This window comes from Mobula hypostoma, chromosome 19, assembly GCF_963921235.1.
Source record: "Mobula hypostoma chromosome 19, sMobHyp1.1, whole genome shotgun sequence".
Taxonomy (NCBI): domain Eukaryota; kingdom Metazoa; phylum Chordata; class Chondrichthyes; order Myliobatiformes; family Myliobatidae; genus Mobula; species Mobula hypostoma.
In genome coordinates, this window is record NC_086115.1 from 34,037,407 (window position 1) to 34,055,380 (window position 17,974).

Below are 17,974 nucleotides of genomic sequence, written 5' to 3' on the forward strand. Positions count from 1 at the left end.
TTGGCCTTTATGTACTTTCTTACCTGTTTCACAAAATCCTCAAGTCTAAAATATTAACAATCTCAACCCTCTACACACATTTTTAAGACTTGTAAAGCATTCAAAGAAATCTCAACAACTCAGAAAAATAAACTCCTGAAACTTAAACCACCTGCTTATAATCTCTACTAGTTAATGTTTTCATATTTCCATGTGGTAGCACACATTTTGCATACATTCACAGGAAGCATCATGTGTCTTTGTGTGACTGGTTGGGGCTCTGAGAAAATGCCCATATCAGCCTTGAATATTGTATATAATCTATCTGACAATTCAGCTTCCACAGCTACCTGGGAATTGGAATTACAAAAATTCCTCCTTGTCTCTATTTTAAACAAGTGACCACCCCCATTCCAAAATTCAGTGTCCTCATTACAGAATTCTCACAAGGGGAATTATTATTCTCAACATTTTCAAAACTCATCCAATTCAAAGTTGAATTTGCATTCTTCCAGTGTCTTCTCCAGTTTTCCCAAACCGATAACAGTTGCTTTGGGATATCTTGAATATTTTTTGTATAATTTATATATAATTAATATTTTACTTTGTGTATGTTGTATACCCTTCTGTATGCATTTGCCCGGTGCTGATATTTTGATGTTGCCCCTGTCCTCTCCTCAGTTGTAAGTGGGTTTCCTCATATTCACTTAAGATTCACAGTTCCTGATTTTAAATTGTTGCCAATTCACCGATCAAGCTTCTTTTTCACTAAAATACTTGCTAAAAATTGACTCTGTTAATTTTGATATCCATTGTAACTTCTTTCATTTTCCGATACCTGCTGATCTTGGTTTCTACTTTGTTATTGTTATGTTTGGTCTAGCAAGCTATTTTTTGTTTGATTTTTTCCCCATAATTTTTCTTTCATTTGATGTTGTGCTTTGCCTCTTTAATGGTCAAAGGTTTAGGGGTGTTTGGGGTGTCAGGGAGGGGTAGCACCTCTGGTGGGGGAACATGTCGCGTCCTTTTCAGGGCGGTTAGTCCACCTTTGGTCCCCACCTGGCACTCAGCTCTCACCTGTGGCTCCCCGTAGCTGTTTGCATGCGACAGCAGCCACACCCCGGGCAACGGCTTCGACAAGCCGGCTAAACCAGGTGAGGGTAGCCGACGGGTCTCAAACCCTCGGTGAGATAGGGAATTGTCTATCCCAACATGTGAAGACAGACTCCGGCGGGTTGAGCGGATGAGACCAATGGAAGGTCCAACGGTCAAGAAGGCGGTCTCTGCAAGCGTCGTGGAACGTGTAGAGCAGGACAAGACACAGAAGACGCCCTGGTCATCCACTGCACCTAGTCCCATCTCCAGCCGTCTCGACTCTGTCTTGCCACTGGATCCAGATGGGAATTGGGAAGAGAGAGTGAGGTTGACGCTGCGCAACTCTCCCTCACTTAAATCCAAATCATACGCTAGTCTCGACACCATCAATAATGGTGTCGAGGTCCTCATCGACGTACGATGGATGAACAACAGTGGTCAACACATGGATGCCTCATTGTTGTTGATAGAAATCAGTTCTGCATGGTGTTCTTTGCACATTCCCCCCAAACACGGATAATAAACATCAAATACATTCAGCTTATTATGTCAGCAGCCTGTTCCACTACATAGAAAGTCAGCTTTATATAAATCTAGCACTTTTACAGTGGTTTTGGTTTCTCCTTCCAAACAGCCATGTTGTGTCCAATCCTAGTGGAAACATCTGAAGTTTGTAGCTGATTCCACCATAGTGGGTCGTATCTCAAATAGCAATAATGGCATGGGGTCATGGTGACAACTTTTCATTCAATGTCTATAAAATAAAAGAGGGGGTTATAGACTTTAGGAAGTGAGGTTGTTCACACACTCCTGTTTATATTAATGATTCTGAGGTCGAGAGTATTGAGACTTTGCATTCCTAGTCGTAAACATCACCAATGGTTTGTCATGATCCATTACAGGGATGCAATGGCCTAGGAAGCTCACCAGTGCCTCTTCTTTTTTGAATTGTGGACACAGCTCAGCACCTGACTGAAAACCAGCCTTCTATCTGGTGACTCCGTCAACACTCTGCCAGTGCGATCATGTTTGCTGTTGTGTGCTGGGGCAGCAGGCTGAGGGTAGCAGACACCAACAGAATCAACAAACTCATTTGTAAGGCCAGTGATGTTGTGGGGATGGAACTGGACTCTCTCACGGTGGTGTCTGAAAAGAGGATGCTGTCCAAGTTGCATGCCATCTTGGACAATGTCTCCATCCACTACATAATGTACTGGTTGGGCACAGGAGTACATTCAGCCAGAGACTCATTCCACTGAGATGCAACACTGAGCATCATAGGAAGTCATTCCTGCCTGTGGCCATCAAACTTTACAACTCCTCCCTTGGAAGGTCAGACACCCTGAGCCAATAGGCTGGTCCTGGACTTAATTTCCTGGCATAATTTACATATTACTATTTAATTATTAATGGTTTTATTACTATTTAATTATTTATGGTGCAACTGTAATGAAAACCAACTTCGCCCGGGATCAATAAAGTATGACTATGACTATGACTTCTCACTGCCTCAGTAAAGCAGCAAACATTATCAGAGACCCCGCACACACCGCAGACATTCTCTCTTTCCTCCAGCCCCCGCATTGGGCAGAAGATGCAAAAGTCCCAAAGCATGTGCTACCAGGCTAAAGGACAAGTTTTAGTCTGTATTTATTTATTGAGATGCGGTAGGGACATTCCGGCCCTTCGAGCCACACTGCCCAGCACCTCCTGATTTTATCCGAGCCTGATCATGGGACAATTTTACAATGAGCAATTAAACCACCAACCGGTACATCCTTGGTCTGTGAGAGAAAGCCAGAGCACCCAGAGAAATCCCACACGGCCACAGAGTGAACGTACAAATCCTTACCGGAAGTGGTGGGAATTGAACCTGGATCATCTGTACTGTAAAGCATGGTACTAAGCACCACCACCGTACCGCTATTAGATTATTAAATGATTTCCTAGTATAATAATATGGACTCTTGACCTCACAATCTACTTTATATGTCTTTGCACTTTATTGTTTGCCTGCACTGAACTTTTCCTAATAGAAACTTTATTTCTAGCAGTGAACATCAGCAGTAGCCTGTCTTGGTCTCACCACCTGCGCAAATAAAGACAGACAAGCAATTGAATCCATTCAGTTCCTCACAGTTGAGTACAGTGATCATTAGGAAGTGACCTTGCAAGGTAGCCTCACCTGCTGGGTGTCCTGGACGCCTTCTCATCCTCGTCTTTCTCCTCAATGCAATTTTTAATAACTGAGCTCTCCCTTGGGAAGACCAATATCCAAGTTTCTATGCTGTCCTAAGTTGTTACTGTGCCTGAATGGGTACTGGAAAGCCTCGTTGGCAAATCTGTGAGCTGAAAACATGGACAATAATGTGTGAAGAAACCCCTGAGGAAGACGATCCTTTGAGGCCTAAAGTGAGCACTTCTGGCCCCCCGTGTTACCTAGCAGTCCCGATCTTCTGAAATGATCAAAGCATGTCCAGCTTAATGGCACGGGAATTTGTCCAATTGGAGATTTAGGCATCAGACAACGAACTTTCGTACATTAAAAATAATATATAGCATTTTCCACAGGATCTCCCAATTGAGACAATTCTTTAGCTAAACTGGGGATTTTCTTCAGCTACTTCTTTTATGATATCTGAAAGTTTAGAAGTGCAACACAATATTAGCGCACAGGTTTTGTCCCATGGTATCATTCAACAGTTTACTGGTTGTTGCTCCCAGCTCTCTCAGAAATACTTGGTCTATCACTCATTATATTCCTTCCTGGGCTCGCTCTCCAAATGAGCATCAGATCATTGATCACACGCCCATTGGAATCCAGAATTTCCCCTTGCATTTTCCATTTTCTTTCTTTCTGATTCCCCATTAGTCTTCCTTCAAACTCATTCTCTTCCAGCCCTGCAGCAAATTTCCATTGCAAAGCCTTCACAAGCTTATTTTCCTCTTTCATTCATTCCTTTCTCCTCAGTCAGCCTAGTCCTGATTTCGGAGATGCCTTATAGAAAAGATTCCATTTTGACTTCAAAGGTGAGCTCAATGTTGGAGACTCTCTGTTCCTGAATTTTCAAATGTTTTTTCCTCGACTCTCTGTGCCTCCTGCTTCTAAATGAATGCCTACGATGTCTCTAAGTCACAGTCTCCACTGAGCAGAGCTAGTGAAAGCACGGACACAGGGAGGAGATAGTTACAGAGAGAGAGCAACAGTGGAGTAACAGAGGGTTAAAGTCTGAACTCTCCTGGATTGCGTGAGGCAGTGTTTGAGGAAGATATCAAATAATTTTGTGATCTTTGGTTCTTCAAAGTCTGTTGGAATATTATTCTAAAATCCCTTCTTCACTCTCAATAGTGTGCAGGATTAATATGTAAAGGGATTAAAATGAGTGGTGCTTGAATTAACATGACCTGTTTTTAGACATAATTGATTATCGTGACCAATTCAATTCTCAAGGAAAAAACAGGTTTGCCAGTATTAGCTTCCAGTTTCATTTTCCATTCCACTCTTGGTTTGCAAATTTTACAACTCAGCCCAACCCTACAGATTATAAAAGATACCAGAAATCCTCCCGTTGAACAGTCACGTAGCTTTACCAGTCCTCTGAAGTACGGCCAGAATCCCAAACAGCACCATGAGGTGAGTGAGCCCATTTGTTTCCACAATGTTATTAGAAGTCAGGGCATTCTAAAAAATGTCGGAAGTGTTAGCATGGATGACCTGATCAGTCAAACTTAATGTAATCTGTTTCTGGATCTGCAGACATCTGAGAAAGGAGTTTGTGATCACTTAGGGTAAGGGGATCTGAATCCTGGTTTGTGATCTGGGAAATTTACTTGATCCTGGGGATACATACTACTGGGAAATAGTGGGGGAGGCCAAGTATAAGAGATCACCCACTTTTTTCATCCCAGGAAATCATGATTTGAGGTAAGGTTTGTAGTCCAGGTCTCCAAAATGGAAAGAATTCATGAGGAGAGAGAGCCCAAGAGGCAAATAAGTGAACATATCCTCCATTTCAAGGAATCTGCATTGGGGGAAAGGCTTTTCATCATCGACAACATTCAGTAGTAGTGGATTATATATTGAAGTTTATGGATATCACTAAATGATGCAGTGAGCAAAGCAGATAGGGATTAAAATGTACCAAGGATTATGATGGTTAATGCAGGTGAAGCAACTGCAGAATCTGGAGTTCAGGGTGGAAGAATGTGGACAAGTTCGGAATCTGTAGAGGAGCAGTGAAACAGAAGGAAATCATTAAACCCAGTGACTGATAATCAAAGTGAACAGCGGGAAGTGAGTCTTTAATTACAAGGAGAGCTGGAAATCAAAACTGGATCTTTGCACATCTTTGGTTAAATTATCTTTGGAGTTAGTTCTGATCACCATATCTCAGCAATGATATGTGCCAGAAGGCACAGTGACAGATCGTATAGAATATGGGATTGGCAACATTAAAATATGTTGTCAGGTTTTCCAACTGGACTGATACCTGCTTGAGTGCAAGACACTTGGGAAAACCTTACCAAATTTAAATAACTTGATGAGATTGACATGGGAAGTACATTACAACGGACATAATCTGAACTTTAGGGCTCAAGCAGTCGAAGATGATGTCAATTCACAGAATTGCATGGAGGGGTGTGGGGATACTTGTTCCATTGTTCCATTGCTTTCAACATTTGTGGCTTCAGGCTTTGACATGAATGATCAGTTTCTCCGACATTCATGATCATCTTTATCAGCATTGGATTGGATCAGCTGTCAGCGCTACGATCCCCAGAGTTACCAGATTCACCTTCGTTGTCTCGATCTCCAACAACTGAATATGTCTTACTGATCCACTCATGCTCTTTCCCAGTTTATAATCTGGTGCACACACATCGGCTTCAGATCCCCTTTGTGATGTTCCACTTATCACCTACTAGTCCTGGTCTCACCGCTTCCTCTGACTTCTACATACAGTTTACCTTCTCTCTACTCTTCAGATCTTATAATGAGTCTCGACCCTCATCACTGACCATTCCTTCACCTCCACAGCGTTCGACCTGTGGAGTTTCTTCAGCATATCTTTTTTATCGCTCCAGATTCAATCATCTGCAGTCTCTTGCACCTCTATCATCTTTACCCTATTTTTCACAACTCTCTGCACTGAGGAGGAATTATCCTAGATCTCTCAGTCTTGTCCTACAGCTAGTTATTGCATTGGGCTCTCCTGAGAGACAGAAGTCTTTTCACGGACTTGTTTATGACAGCACCAAGCGTAAGATACTGTTGTTTTCATTTTACACTTATCACTTTACAATTTTTTGTCCAATTTGCTGTGTTGTCAGCATTGCAGAAACAGTTTAAAGTCTTAGTTCAGTTCATTTCACAAGTGCATCCACTGAGTGACCACTTTATTAGATACAACTGCTCTTTAATGCAAATATCTCACCAGCCTATAATGTGGCAGCAACAAAATGCATAAAAGCATGCGGACATGGTCAAGAGGCTCAGGTATTGCTCAGACCACGATCAGAATTGGGAAGGAATGTGATCTAAGTGACTTTGACTGTGCAATGATTGTTGATGACAGATGGAATGGTTTGTGATTCTCAGAAACTGCTGACCTCCTGGGATTTACAAGCACAACAGACTCTAGAATTTACAGAGAACGGTGCAAAAAATGAAAAACAAACACCCAATGAGCAGAAGTTGTATGGGTGAAAAAACCTTGTTAATGTGAGAGATCAGAGGAGAATGGCCAGCGAGGATTGAGCTGACAGGAAAGTGACCGTAGCACAGATAAACACATGTTGCAAAAGTGCTGTGAACCTTGAAGTGCATTGGCAACAGAGGCAGAAGACCACAAACAATCACTCAGCGGCCGCTTTATTATGTAACAGAGGTATCGAATAAAGTTGCAATGAGTGGATATTCTCAGGTGAAATGAAAAAGTTACTTGCAGCAACATCACATAAAAGCATTCACAAGAGAAACATAAATCTAAATTACACACAATTCTTACAAGACAGAAGATAATTATAACAAAAATAAACTAAACCCATTTTAGTGCAAAGCATTCAGAGTGTTAAACAAGAGAGATTAAAATTATGCTGATTGGTTCAAGAACTGAATGGTTGAAGGGAATTAGCTGTTCTTGAATGTGATGGTACAGGATTCCAGGCTTCTGTATCTTCTGTCTGATGGTAGATGTGAGAATATGGCATGTCCCAGATGATGGATGTTGCCTTCTTGATTTAAACTGGATATCCATGGTATTTTCATAGCATCCGCAGTAGCTTTAGGCTCTTCCTTGAGACTTCTGTCAACAGATTTTTCATGAACGTTTTTGTCTGATGATGGGTTTCATCATCACTGGCTAATTAGCCTTGCTACTAATTGCTTTTTAATTTGCCAGCCATGTATTCAGACAGAGAACCACCTGACCGACATGGTGCCACAAAGTTGCTTTTTTCTTTCCTTTTCCCGGCTACTGAGTTAATAATCTGCTGGACTGGCCCAACCCTTACATGACAAATTAGAATGTAAATATATCCTGCTCTCTTGCTTAATTTAAAACACATTCATTTAGCATAGTCAGAACACAGTGGTTATTTTAATCTGGCTGTCTCGGCTTATTGGTTGGTATTTCCAGTACCAAGACTGTTTTCCACTGGGTTAATCACCATCTGGTAGATACTGGTCTGATCAGGCAGGGATTGAACTGTTCTGCACCCACCTCTCCCTGCCTGTGCTCCAGCTCAGGAATTCAGAATTTGCTAATATTGTCAGTCCAAGCATTTAGCAGTTAGGATGGAGAATTGATTTCACATCAATAATCTTTGATTACTTTGTGCTTTCATGCAGCGACACTCTGAAGGAATCCCTGTTTGAGAAACTCTGCCAACTTCAGTGTCACTTCACGTGGATTCCACAGAAGGACAACACTGACTTCAGTGATATGAAGCTTAGATTACAAGATTCTATAAAACTTGGTGTCAAATATCAAGCCACATCCTACAACCACCTTGCTTTTGTAAACTGTCAGCAAGGCAACTATGAAGAAGCCATTCAAAATTTAAAGGAAGCGGAAAAGATTTGGAGAGAGAACCACAACAATGAATTTGAAAGAAGAAGCATCATCACCTATGGAAACTTTGCCTGGGTGCATTACCACATGGGACAGCTGACCGAGGCCCAGTCCTACCTCGACAAGCTGGAGATAATCTGTGAACCGCTCAGTGATGGCCCTCGCTATACAGCAATGACCCCTGAGGTGTACGGGGAGAAGGGATGGTCATTGTTGAGTTCTGCTGCTACTTATTATGTGGAGGCAAAAGAATGTTTTGAGAAGGCTCTGGAGAAAGATTGCAACAATGTGGAGTGGACTGTGGGCTATGCGACAGCTTTGCTTCGTCTGGAAAATATTTCTGGTGTTCCAGAAAATCTGGAGCGAAGTCAGCCAGTGAGGTATCTGCGACGGGTGCTGGAGCTTGATCCAGATGACACAGTGGCCATGGTTAATTTGGCCCTAAAGTTGCAAGAGTTCAATGAAGCAGAGAAGGCAAATGAATTAGTTGAAGAAGCATTGAGGAAGACCCCAGATCTGCCATATGTGCTTCGCTATGCAGCAAAGTTTTACAGAATAGGAGGAGATGTCGATATCGCAATAGGCCTGTTGAAGAGAGCTTTAGAATTTACTCCATGCTCGTCCTTCTTACACCACCAAATCGGTATCTGTTACAGGGGAAAGCTATTCACTCTGAAAAAGAAAGCAGGCAGCAACTATCCTGACAGAGCTACATTTCAACTGAAAGCTGAGTTTATCAGTAAGAGCAAATATCACTTTGAAAAGGCATTTGAACTCAAACCATTGTTTATTTTTGCAAAACTGGATTTTGCAGGAATCTGCTTAGAAAATGGAGAAGTAGCCCGAGCAGAGGAGATCTACAACAGTCTGCTGAGCTTGGAGGATCTTGCTCTGGATCATAAGCAGGCACTAGCTTTACAAGTTGGATTATTTGAACTGCACCACAAAAGATCTAAATCAAATGCCATCATCTATTTTCTGGATGGACTTAAGATCCATCATGGAAGTAAACAATGGAAGCTCTGTGACAGCAACTTGAGAAAGATCTTAAGAAAACAAATTCAGAGGAATCCAAGAAACAGCAAAGCCTTTGGAATTCTTGGGATGGTGCACCAGCTGGCTGGGGAGAAGGATGAGGCTGTTAAATGCTTTGAAAAGGCCTTGGAATTTGATCCTGGCAATGAAGAATATCTCAATTCTCTTTCTGACTTACGCCTTTCAACTTAGTCTCCAGGTACCCAAACAGATCCGGGAGTACACTGACGTGCAAAGCCTTTCCTCAATCATTTTTAACTGTTAGAGTTGTCTGGTACCATGAGCAGTACATTAATAGAAACACATTTGATTCATGTTTCATTGGTGATCTTCTGAAGGCTTTGTGCTGAATATTGTGACCATTTGCTTCTCCCATCAGTTCTCCAACTTCCACCTCCGATGAAGTGACATTATTTCAGGTACATCTGATGCTATGGCTAGATCAGTATCACTAGCATGTAAACACAACTTTAATTTCCCAGACCATGGGTCCAATTTAACCTGGTGTTTTAATTGCGAGTCCACCAAGTTCTAGGTGAAACTGATTTATGTTTGACAGCACCAAACTAAGAAGTACCATCTGATTCAGTTTCCAGGTTAATAAAGCTTGGTCTGAAAGAAAATGAAATGATTTATAAAATACACAAATGAAAAAGGAGAGTACTCACTCCATTTTTTTCCCAAATGAGCCATAAACAATTATAACTCAATTATCACAGAATGTTCTATATTCCAGTTTACACTTGTGATTGACTACTATAAACTTTCCGTCCACTTTCACATTTTTTGCTCTCAATAATTGCATTCTGAGCAATTTTTGTTTGTAAGCAAAAATATTCCAGATGAAATCTTTGCAACTTGCAGTAGAGTCGACACGTCACATTAGTATTGGTTTACCTGCCATACTAATGAATTAAAGCTTCATGCAATTTACAGTGAAAGAGCACCAAAGCTGACTCAAAATGTTAAAAATATGAAAATATTATGCTATTAAAGCAGAAAATTCTGATAGCATTTAGCAGACCATTGGAAGGGAAAACACAGTTAACTTTTCAGACTGAAGATGAGGATGCTGCCTGACTTGTGTGTTTTTTTTCAGAACTTGTACTGTTAGGAATTTGGATTTCCAATGTTTGGCATTTTTAAATCAAACATTAATTTGAAATCTTATAGTCATTAATTTCTATTTTCCTTTCAATATTGTTAAATGAGCTGTAATATCAGAAACTGAATGTAAAAGTAACCAATAAAATGTTATGATTTAATTTTCCACACCAGTAGTGAAGTGTAAGTGATTTTCTTGCTGCACACTATGGCGAACAGTATCAGTTCAAGGAATATTTAAGGAACTTTCACTCCAGTCTTTAGTGCTGCTACTAAAGTTAACAATTCCAATTCAGTAAGCAGAGCTGATTGTTCCCAATGTGGTTTTCCCTTCATTAAGAAATCTGTTGCAGATGTCATGCCTGTCTTGTAGCGCACCTCATTCAGTTCATGAATATGGTCTTGCACTCATTCTTGTCTGCCATTTGAATTCTTCTTCCCACTCTGACATGTTCACTGTTCCAGCAAAGCTGAATGTAAGCTTAAGGAACAACACCTCAACCAGAAGGGGGCATGTCCTGGATGGTGAGGGGCCTTAATGATAGATGCCATCTTCTTGAGTCACTGTCTTAGTCTTTTGTAAATATCCTCAAATGGTTGGGAGGCACGTGCTCATGCTGAAGCTGACTGAACCATACGCACTGGCCCCTCCATACCAGACGGTGATGTAACCAGTCAGAATGTTGTCCACAGTACATCTGTAAAAATTTGCTTTAAACTTTAGTGACATACCAAATTTCCTCAAACCCCCAAAGAAATATTGCCAGTGGAGTACCTTCTTTGTAATTGCACCAACATTTTGGGCCCAGGATTGATGTTCGGAGATGCTGACATCCAGGAAATTGAAACTGCTCACCTTTTCTACTGCTTACCCCTCAGGACCTCTTATTTGCCTGACTAGAAATGTACCCAGCAGACAATTGAAGAGGGAGACAATTGCAAGGGAGGGGAGTTACAATAAATATTCCTGCGATGATCCCAGTCAGATGGCTCTTGGATTCAGGGCACTGACTGCCTTCATACAGGAGAAAGTGTGAAACTGTATGTGTGCCAACCAGGAAATCTCCAGGTGAATAAAGATCATTTACATGTTAAGCAAGAAAGTTAAAAAAAACAGTTGCTGGGAATCTGAAATAAAATAGGAAACACTGGACAGCAGTTGTAGAAGGAGAAAAAAAGGGTTAATCTTTTTAGGTTTGAGAACAGATGTTTTATCAGTTCTAGACCCGAAACTCTGCTTATCGTTCTGCAGACGCTGTCTGGCCCGTTGAGTTTTTCCAGCGTTTTCTGTTTTGCCTCATTCTCAGTTTGCTTCTAGTTTAGCAGGGGTTGTCAGCAGGAAGTGGAGTGAGATTACATAAATTTAACAGTATTTTAAGTAAGAACATGAACAGGAAAATTGCGGGTTTTCAGAATCAGGGAAGAAAACACCAAAATTTCAGCAGCTTGGCAGAGACCTGCCTCTGCGTTGTGACAGTTTCTTGGTGAGGGCTGTGAGTTGGGGGAGAAAGATTCTCTTCCTTTATTGTGGGAGGAAGCTTGCAGAAAGAATAAAGAAGGCCTGGTTGTAGAAATCAGCAGCAAAGATGAACAGAGTGATAATGCCCGTTAACAGGATCTTTGAAACACCACGTCCATTCTGATCATCAGGTTTTGATCGTAGCCTTCTGTATCTGAACTCCATCATTCTACATGATATTAAAGAAATTCAGTTTCCTAAAAACGTTAGTAAAATGATTATTGCTACAATAAGTTTCATCGTTTCTTCCGATGGCCATGCTAAGATGATGACTGGCTTGGGAGCTGCAGAACCAACTGCTTCTCCTTCCATAGGTGGTGTCTGTGGTGTTGCATTTCCAGTTTTTATTTCAGATTTCCAGTGTATGCGTATTTTTTATTTTTACTGTAGTGACGTGGCTGAGTTCAAATTGCACTGAAGGACCCTCTCCTGGCTATATCAATATGGAATTCCACCAGTGATCACCCATGTCCCATGATAGCCCAGATGAAGGGTCTTGACCTGCAATGTTACCTGTCCATTTCCCTCCATAGATGCTGCCTGATCTGCTGAGTTCCTCCAGCTTTTTGTGTGTTGCCTTAACCCAAGGGTTTCTGTTTCTTGTATAAAACTTGTGATTATGTATACTGTTAAACAGCTTTCTAAACCTGTCTAAGTGATCTTCAAAGGCGTGTATAGTTGCATTGAGATTGTTACTATATCCATTTTAAACTGTGCATTTCAGCTTATTTTATTACTTGTCACCCTTCAGATTTCCCTGAACCATCTCACAAACCTTGCCTGGTTTTGTCTTCCTCTGTTTTACCAAGTTCATCTGATCAGCTGAATTCAGTCCCATATATCCAATGTATTTGGCTCAGTAACGAGTGGGCGTCAAAGATGTCACTGAGCTGTGATCTCCACTGAAATCATGAGTCAGACTTAGTTGAGTGTTTAGGATCATAGGGATGGTTTTAGGGGCAGATAGGAAAGTTATGGGTCAAATTAGGGTTTAAAGACAAGACTGTGGGGGAATTAGAGGACAGGCTGGAGTCTCATGTCTCCGTTCCATGTTCAAAGGACAGCAATGCGGACCTGAGACATCCGCAGACCAGACCAGTCTGTTTGGCTGTCTACAAAGAGTACTGCCACAAGAAAACAGCATCCATCTTCAAGGATCCCCACCATTCAGGCCATGCTCTCTTCTTGCTGCTGCCATTGGGAAGGAGGTGCAGGAGTCTTAGTTCCAATACCACCAGGTTCAAGAACAGTTATTACTCTTCAACAATCAAACTGCTGAAATAATTTGAAAGTCTTCACTTACCAAAACACTGAACTGATTGCGAAACACACCTATGGACTCAATTTCAAGCACTCTACAACTTGTTCTCAGTAGTATTTATTTATTTATTCACATCTTTCAAAAATACATCTGTTTCCTCATTAGCAACCCCAAAGATCTAGCCTTCACATCCCACAGATCATACCACCCTGACAGCAAGGCCAAGGAACTGCTTCAGGACTTCGGGAACATGAAGCCGGGAGAAGACATTCCAGTCCTCATCAAGGGGTCAGTGGTGAAGCAGCTTCAGGTTTCTTGGTGTCAACATCTCAGAGGATGTGTTGAGCCCAACACATTGATGCAATCATAAAGAAGGCATGCCAGTGGCTGTACTTCATAAGGAGTTGGAGGAGATTCGGGACATCAGCAAAGACTAAACATTTTATGCAGGTGTATGAAGAGCATTCCGACTGGGTGCATCACTGCTTGTTACGGGGGCTCCAATCTGCAGCATCCAACAAGCTTGCAGAGGGATGTAGACTCAACCAGCTCCATCATGGAGATCTTCAAGAGGCGGTGATTCAAGAGGGCGGCATCCATCACGAAGGTCCCTCACATGCCGTGTTCTCATTACTCCATGAAGAAGGGATTAATGGAGCACGAGGAACCACACTCAACAATTCAGAAACAGCTTCCTCCCCTACGCCATCAGATTTCAGAAAAGTCCATGACCATGTAAATCAGTGATAACAAATCTGATGCTGAATATCGGAATTTCTAGTCCAAAACACCATTAAGAAGGCAACAGAGACTCTGTATTCAAATAGCAGCAAACTCATACTTTTCTCTTTGGGAAGAAAGCAGCATGCCAAATATACACAGGAGATGAAGCAATATTCAACTCAGAGTGGGAACACCTCAAACAGCTGACGTGTACCACAACCGCAGGAGACTTTGCTCACTCAACTGCATTCTGGGCATGTGCTGTAAGTCTTAAGACCATAAGACATAGGAGTAAAGTTAGGTCTGCCATACCCTAATTGCCTCTGGTTCATTACATAACACACTATCCAGTATAGCTGATCCCCTGGTAGGCTCAACAACAAACTGCTCCAAAAAGCAATCTCATGGACATTCAACAAATTCACTCTCCTGAGCTCCATTACAAACCTGATTTTTCCAATCTACCTGCATGTTAAAGTCTCCCATGACTTTCGTACATTGCCCCTTTGTCATGCCTTTTTTATTTCCCACTCTATCGTCTATTCCACATCCCAGCTAACTGTTTAGAAGCCCGTATACAACTGCCATCAGGGTCCTCTGACACTTGCAGTTTCTTAACTCAACCCACAACATATCAACATCTTCTGATCCTATGTCAAATCTTTCTAATGATTTGATGCCATTCTTTACCAGCAGAGCCGTGCCACCCCGTCTGCCTACCTTCCTATCCCTCCGATACAATGTGTAATTTTGGACGTTCAGCTCCCAACTACAACCATCCTTCAGCCACAATTCAGTGATGGGCACAACATCATACCCAACAATCTGTAAAAGTGAAACAAGATCATCCACCTTACTTCTTATACCCCATGTATTAACATATAACACTTTGAATATTGTATTTGCTACCCCTTTTTGATTCTGTATCCTTAATGCACTGATACTCACCCTACTGCCTGCAATTATGTCCTATCATCTGCCTCCCCTTCCTGACAGTCTGACTGCATGCTATCTTTGCTTTTTTCTTACTATCCACTCTATCCTGAGTCCCTTTATTCCTGTTCCTATCTCCTGCCAAATTAGTTTAAACTCACCCCAACAGCTCGAACAAACTTGCCCACAAGAATATTGGCCACCCTCAGGTTCAGGTGCAACCCATCCCTTTTGGATAGGTCATATCTGCTCCAAAAGAGGACCCAATGATCCAAGAACCTGAAGCCATGCCCTCTAAGCCAGCTTCTCAGCCATGCATTTATCTGCCATATCATCCTGTTTCTACCCTCACTGGTGCATGGCACAGGCAGCAGTCCAGAAATTACTACACTGGAGTTCCTGCTTCTCAACTTCCTGCCTAGCTCTCTAAATTCTCTTTTCAGGACCTCCTTGTTTTTCCTTCCTATGTCATTGGTACCAACATGTACCAAAGCATTTGGCTGCTCTCCCTTCCCTTCCAAAATGCTGTGGATGCAAAGTGAGATGTCCCTGACCCTGGCACAAGGGAGGCAACATACCATCCGGGTGTCCCATTCACATCCATGGAATCTCCTGTCTGTTCCTATGGCTATTGAGTCCCCTATCACTACAGCTCCCCTATTCTCCCTCTTTCCCTTTGGCCCCACCAACCCACGCTCAGTGTCAGTAGACTGGTCTCTGTGGCATTCCCCTGGGAGGTCATCCCCCACTTTAGTATCTAAAAAGGTATACTTATTATAAAGGGGAATGGCCACAGGGGTGCTCTGTGCTATCTACCTATTCACCTTCCCATTCCTTCTCATGACAGTCCTCCAGCTACCTGCCTCCTGCTACTCAGGGATAACTACTCCCTGTAATTCTGATTGATGATCTCCTCACTCTCCCATACAAGCCGATGTCATCCAGCTGCTGTTTCATACCCCTAACACGGTCTTCACGGAGCTGCAGTTGGATGCAGTTCCCAGGGCTCCAACTCCCAGCATGAATAACACACTACAGCCATTTAAACTACACTAAGTACCCCTGACACAGCAAGGGAATGTTACCATTGGCCTTGAAGCTACCAGACTTCAATGAAAAGGAGGAAGCAAATGGGTTCGTCAAAGAACCACCACAGAAGGTCACTGATCTTCCATATGTGTTTCAGTATGCAGCAAAATTTTACAGACAAAAACAAGCTGTGGAGAAAGGTATCAAGCTGTTGAAGGAAGCTTTAGAAATAACTCCAAACTTCTTTCACAATGAAATGGCCATGTGTTACAATGATAAAAGAAGAAACATGCAGAGAACTCCATTCTGCAGGAACCATCACTGTCTTTTATCTGAATTGATCATTCAATACAAGTATCACTTTGAAAAAACATATGAAAATAGTGTAAGTTCAGCAATTAAATCACAGCTGGACTTTGCAAACTTCTGTGAAGTAATTGGAGACTCCTCCAAAGCAGACGAGATCTATACCAACTTGGTGAAGTTAAAGTATACTTGTCCAGAAAGTATGCAGAAAATATATTTATATGCTGGGTCGTTTGAACTGCACCACAAAAAGTCTGAATCCGATGCTATTAATCTACTGCTGAAAGGCCTGAAGATTGATTATGATTCAAATGAACGCAAAATGTGTCAGAAGGAATTGGAAAATTGGGCAGATGGGAAACTTTGCAGGTATCAACATGATGGTAAGGCCCTTGGTGTTAAAGCATTAGTGTATCAGCTGGATGGGAACAAGTCTAAAGCTATTGAATACTTTCAGAAAGCCTTGATGATTGATCCTTGCAATGAGGAATATTTGAGTGCACTTTGTGAATTATGCCTTTCCATCAAGAGTCAAAATGATGATTGAAAGATGAACTGATTGTGTCAGGTTGGACTACAAGCATGTCGGGTGCATGTTTCACTTTTTAAATTCTTTCAGTCCCTTCCTTCATGGAGGCTTTACAGACAAATCAAAAATTTTTCAAGCAATAGTTTCAACATAATCATTATCGATCTTTGTGCTGAATTCCAAAATATTAACATTAATAATACACTTAACATATCAGATTTGAATAGCTTTTAATTTCTGTTTAGCGTGGAAAAGCAATGAAAATGGGTTTGTGGGAATTAGAACAAATGGAGTCAAGTAGAAAATCTTTTCTGGCTTTTGTTATATGTCTCCTTTTCCTTCTGCAATTATCTCTGGTTATATTTTACTGTCCCTTGCATCACTTTTTGAAGAATAGTTTTTATAAAATGATTGTATGTTCAAGGCCATTGTAAAATCTTCTCCAGAGGAATTAAGTCAAGGAAAGGAAAGGAAAATACCAAATCAAAGGAACAGTAACAGCAAATCCTTAACAGATGGTTCAACCTGCTGACTGTTAAAATAGAGAAATTTCAAATGATAATGTTTTTGCAAGGGAGAAAGTGAAGTTTTAATCTCAATTAGAATAGCTCACAGCCAAGGACAAATTTCTCCAGACCTGGAAACATCTAGACTCATAAGGAACCAGAAATTAGCGAAAAAGAAGGTGAGGTAAACGCCAAAACCTTGCTTGGAGTATGTTCAGCAACAATACTGAAGCAGCATTTTGCTTTTGTTCCATGACCCTGGGTGGATGTATGAGCTGTGGAAAGGGTGTGGATGCAGGGGTGGGGATGACAATGTCACGTTTACTGTATTTATACAATGCAATTTAGATAGACTTTTGTAATGAGGAACCAGGGCTTGTCAGAGTGTATACATCAAATATGTGACATTACTGTAATTGTCTGATACTAATTTGGTGCAAGCTTGTGAAGGTGTGCCAATTCTACAATTGGACAATGTAAATTGTTTGCATGCTGGAATTTGGTGAGGTTTTATCCCAGGGGCTTTGCAGAGCAGGAAAGAAAAATCAGGGAGCTCCAGAAAGGGTAAGCGTGGAGGTATTTATCTTGGGGATTGGGACTGCCAACCGTCAGCGATAAATAGAGAGAAAGGGTCAAGATGTAAATAAATCACACACAATGTAAGCCCGGTTTGATCTGAAAATGCTGAGGGCATGGATGGTGGGGTAATACTGTGGAGATTTTTGTCTCGGTCCCTTGTATTATGCACACAATCAGTTCATACCAAAAGGTTAAAAAACAAATCTACTTACTTGAAATAGTATTGTCAGTTCACAGTCCTGTTACGTACCAGCAGCGATAGATCACAAATTGAGTCAGGTTTTAATGTTAAAACACTGTATT

At 41.5% G+C, this 17,974-nt stretch overlaps 3 protein-coding genes across 3 annotated transcripts in view; all 3 read left to right on the forward strand.

The window, feature by feature from the left end:
* The first annotated feature begins 4,564 nt into the window (after window positions 1-4,564).
* Window positions 4,565-10,449, forward strand: LOC134358720 (interferon-induced protein with tetratricopeptide repeats 5-like). Its single transcript, XM_063071175.1, has 2 exons — window positions 4,565-4,708; window positions 7,925-10,449. Exons 1-2 carry the CDS (start codon window positions 4,704-4,706, stop codon window positions 9,372-9,374), a joined length of 1,455 nt encoding a protein of 484 aa, XP_062927245.1. The 5' UTR covers window positions 4,565-4,703; the 3' UTR covers window positions 9,375-10,449.
* A 5,351-nt stretch (window positions 10,450-15,800) lies between these two features.
* Window positions 15,801-16,604, forward strand: LOC134359127 (interferon-induced protein with tetratricopeptide repeats 5-like). The gene has a single exon (XM_063072093.1). It carries the CDS (start codon window positions 15,801-15,803, stop codon window positions 16,602-16,604), a length of 804 nt encoding a protein of 267 aa, XP_062928163.1.
* A 1,184-nt stretch (window positions 16,605-17,788) lies between these two features.
* Window positions 17,789-17,974, forward strand: part of LOC134359128 (interferon-induced protein with tetratricopeptide repeats 1-like) — a 43,548-nt gene continuing 43,362 nt past the window's right edge. The window contains exon 1 of the mRNA XM_063072095.1: window positions 17,789-17,796. Coding sequence (XP_062928165.1) covers window positions 17,789-17,796 — 8 coding nt within the window. The remainder of the gene's footprint in view (window positions 17,797-17,974) is intronic.

Coding starts and splice junctions, on each gene's coding strand:
- LOC134359127 (XM_063072093.1), top strand. CDS start 15,801: ATGTTACCATTGGCCTTGAAGCTACCAGACTTCAATGAAAAGGAGGAA.